Raw genomic sequence first — 2,911 nt, 5'->3', positions numbered from 1 at the left:
TGTTTAGCAAAGCCTGGATGTGGCACTGGGTGCCAGGGTTTAGCTGAGGTGTTGGGGCTGGGTTGGACTCAATGGTCTTGAAGGTCTCTCCCAGCCTGGTGGATCTGTGATTCTGTGCAGGGCTGTGTCCCCAGCACCCCAGGATGATCCCTCGGCGTTCCCAGCACAGCCTCCTCCCCTCCCCGCTGCTCCCCTTCCTCCGCCAGCTGCAGGCAGCTGGGAAGCGCCCTGGGATCTGCAGGGCTGGGGGGAGAAGGGGCTTTTTTGACAGCTGCAACCAGGCAAAATCCACCAGGGATTCCCTCTCTGGCCTCTGCCTTTCCCAGCCCAGCATGGCCAAGAACATGAGCTGCTGCTTTGGCAGCGAGAGTGGGGAAGTGGAGCCACCTGCTCGTCCTCCCCCTGGGCCCCAAACACCCCCAAAAACTGCACAGAGCAGTTTGTGTGCCCGATGAAACCAGGCAGGAGCTGTTTCTCTGTGTTTTGTGGGTTTTCTCTATGGCTGGTTTTTTTTTGTGGGGGAAAGGTAAAAGGGTTCTTGGCTGGTGGTCCCAAGGGCCAGGATACAAAACTGCAGGGCAGGGGGAGGACAGGGACTATCCAAAGGACATCCCCAAACTCTCCCACCTCCCCTGGGGCTCCTCCCACGAGGGCTGCACACAGCCTGCCCAGGGACTCAGGGTACAGAGCCAAGCTTTGGGAACAGCCTGTCCATCAGCCCCAACACTGGGGGCCCGAGCTCAGGAAAAATCCCAAGCCCATCGGTGCCAGAAGCACGGCCTGGGAGCACATTTTTCCTTTCCCAGGGCTGGGGAGGGGATGGGGGGATGAGTATCACTTACCCTCTGTGCTTTGGGACGTGGCAGGGGCCAGGCCCTCCCCCTGGCCCTGGGGGAAGATTCCCCCATAAAAGCAGCCGGGGCAGGCTGGCCCCAGCACAGGCGGCTCAGCCACGGCCACGGCCCAGCATGGGGACAGCCACCAGGGTGGTCTGTGCCCTCCTCATCCTCATCCTCATCCTCTGCACGCTGTGCTGGCACAGCCTGGCTCAGAGTGAGCATTGCCCCGAGCTCGGGGGCTGGGGAGGGGGACAGAACCCAGGGATGGGGACAGAACCCAGGGATGGGGACAGAACCCGGGGATGGGGACAGAACCCGGGGATGGGGACAGAACCCGGGGATGGGGACAGAACCCGGGGATGGGGGATGGGGACAGAACCTGGGGATGGGGACAGAACCCAGGGATGGGGAATGGGGACAGAACCCAGGGATGGGGAATGGGGACAGGACCCAGGGATGGGGGAATGGGGACAGGACCCAGGGATGGGGGAATGGGGACAGGACCCAGGGATGGGGGAATGGGGGACAGAACCCAGGGATGGGGAATGGGGACAGAAGCCAGGGATGGGGGAATGGGGACAGAAGCCAGGGATGGGGGAATGGGGACAGAACCCAGAGATGGGGACAGAACCCAGGGACGGGGAACAGGGACAGTGACCAGAGGAGGGCTGAGGAGGGGCTGGGTGTCTCCAGGCTAAGCCAGGCTTGTGCTGTCCCCCAGGAGCTCCAGCCATGCCAGACAAGTGCTGCTTCAACTTCCAGACCAGAAGGATCAAGAGGGACAACGTGGTGGCCTGCTACCCCACCAGCCCCGAGTGCCCGCACCAGGCTGTGATGTGAGTAGCCCAAAGCCCCCCCTGCCTCCTGCCACACCCCTGGCCCTGCTCTGTGGGGTCCAGCCCCCACCCCCTGTGCCCTGAACCCCTCAGTGCTGGGGTCCCCACTGACCCCAGCCTCTCTTTGCCCCAGCTTCAAGGTGAGGAACGGGAAGGAGATCTGCACCCAGGCCAGCAGGGCGTGGGTCAAGAGGTACCAGCAGAGCTTCCAAGTCAGCTCCTTCTCCATCCCCAGCTAGTGGGGGGGCTGGGGACAGCCCCGTGGGGGACATCACCCCGGCAGAGGGGACACTTCTGGATGGAGCAGCTCACCAGGGACATCCTCCCCAGCACGACCACCCTCACCACCTCCCTGAGGGCAGAGGGCCTTTGCCAACCCAGCAGGATGGAGAGTCCAGACCCTCTGTGGTCCATGGAGAGGCTGCAGCAGCGGGGGAGTGAAGGGGGAGCAGCTCCACAGTTGTTCTTTGTTGACCCTGAGCAGAATTAAAGGCGATTCCCACATGCAAACATCTGTCTGTGCGAGTCTCTCGGGCCTGGGCAGGTCCTGCTGCCGCCTTTCCTGCCCAGGTGTTGGGATCAGCAAGGAGCCAGGAGCAGCTGGAGCCTCAGCCAGATCTCTGTGAGGGTGTCCAGGGGTGAATGGGGCCAAACCAAACCCAGGAGGGCTTTGGGGAAGAACAAGCCCAGGAGGAGGGGGCTTCCTCTGCTCCTCATCCACCATCCTAATTAGCAGCCCAAATTCCCTCAGAGGGGCATCTCAGGGATGCCTGAGCCAGCCCAAAACCCCAGGATGCCACCAGGGTGCTGTGACAGTGGCAGAGCCACCTAGCAATGGGTGATGGAGAAACAAACCCGGGCCAGCAGCCCAGAGCAAGCAGAGGCAATGGCAAGGGGATGGTTTTTGCACAGGAACTCACAAGTGCGAGCATCATCCTGTGCTCTTTGCTGGTGGCCACAACCCAACCCAAAATAGACTCCCAGCCCAGCATCAGCAGCCTCTCCCACACCTCTCAGCAGCCCTCAGTGACCAAAGTGGCTTCTTGGAGGAATTTCCCCTCCCCACTCGCCTCTCATGGAGAGATCCCAGCGGTTCTTTCCACGGGGAGGGTCCAGAGCTGTCATGGAAAGCCTGGCAGGGTTGTTATAAATCACCCAGGGCTGCAGGCAGGTGGGCAGGCAGCACCTGGAGGGCTGAGGAGAAGCTCCTGGTGCTGACAGAACCTCGGGCTGGAC

General features: G+C 62.0%; 1 protein-coding gene across 1 annotated transcript; it reads left to right on the top strand.

Moving 5' to 3' along the window:
• Positions 1–968: 968 nt before the first annotated feature.
• Positions 969–1,914, top strand: LOC311161512 (C-C motif chemokine 4-like; the record flags this gene model as incomplete). The annotated part of the gene is made up of 3 exons (XM_084219129.1): positions 969–1,053; positions 1,561–1,675; positions 1,809–1,914. 3 exons carry the CDS (start codon positions 969–971, stop codon positions 1,912–1,914), a joined length of 306 nt encoding a protein of 101 aa, XP_084075255.1.
• Positions 1,915–2,911: the final 997 nt, after the last annotated feature.

This window comes from Fringilla coelebs, assembly GCF_963513975.1.
Source record: "Fringilla coelebs genome assembly, chromosome: 20".
NCBI lineage: Eukaryota > Metazoa > Chordata > Aves > Passeriformes > Fringillidae > Fringilla > Fringilla coelebs.
This window is presented reverse-complemented; position numbering and strand designations above follow the sequence as displayed.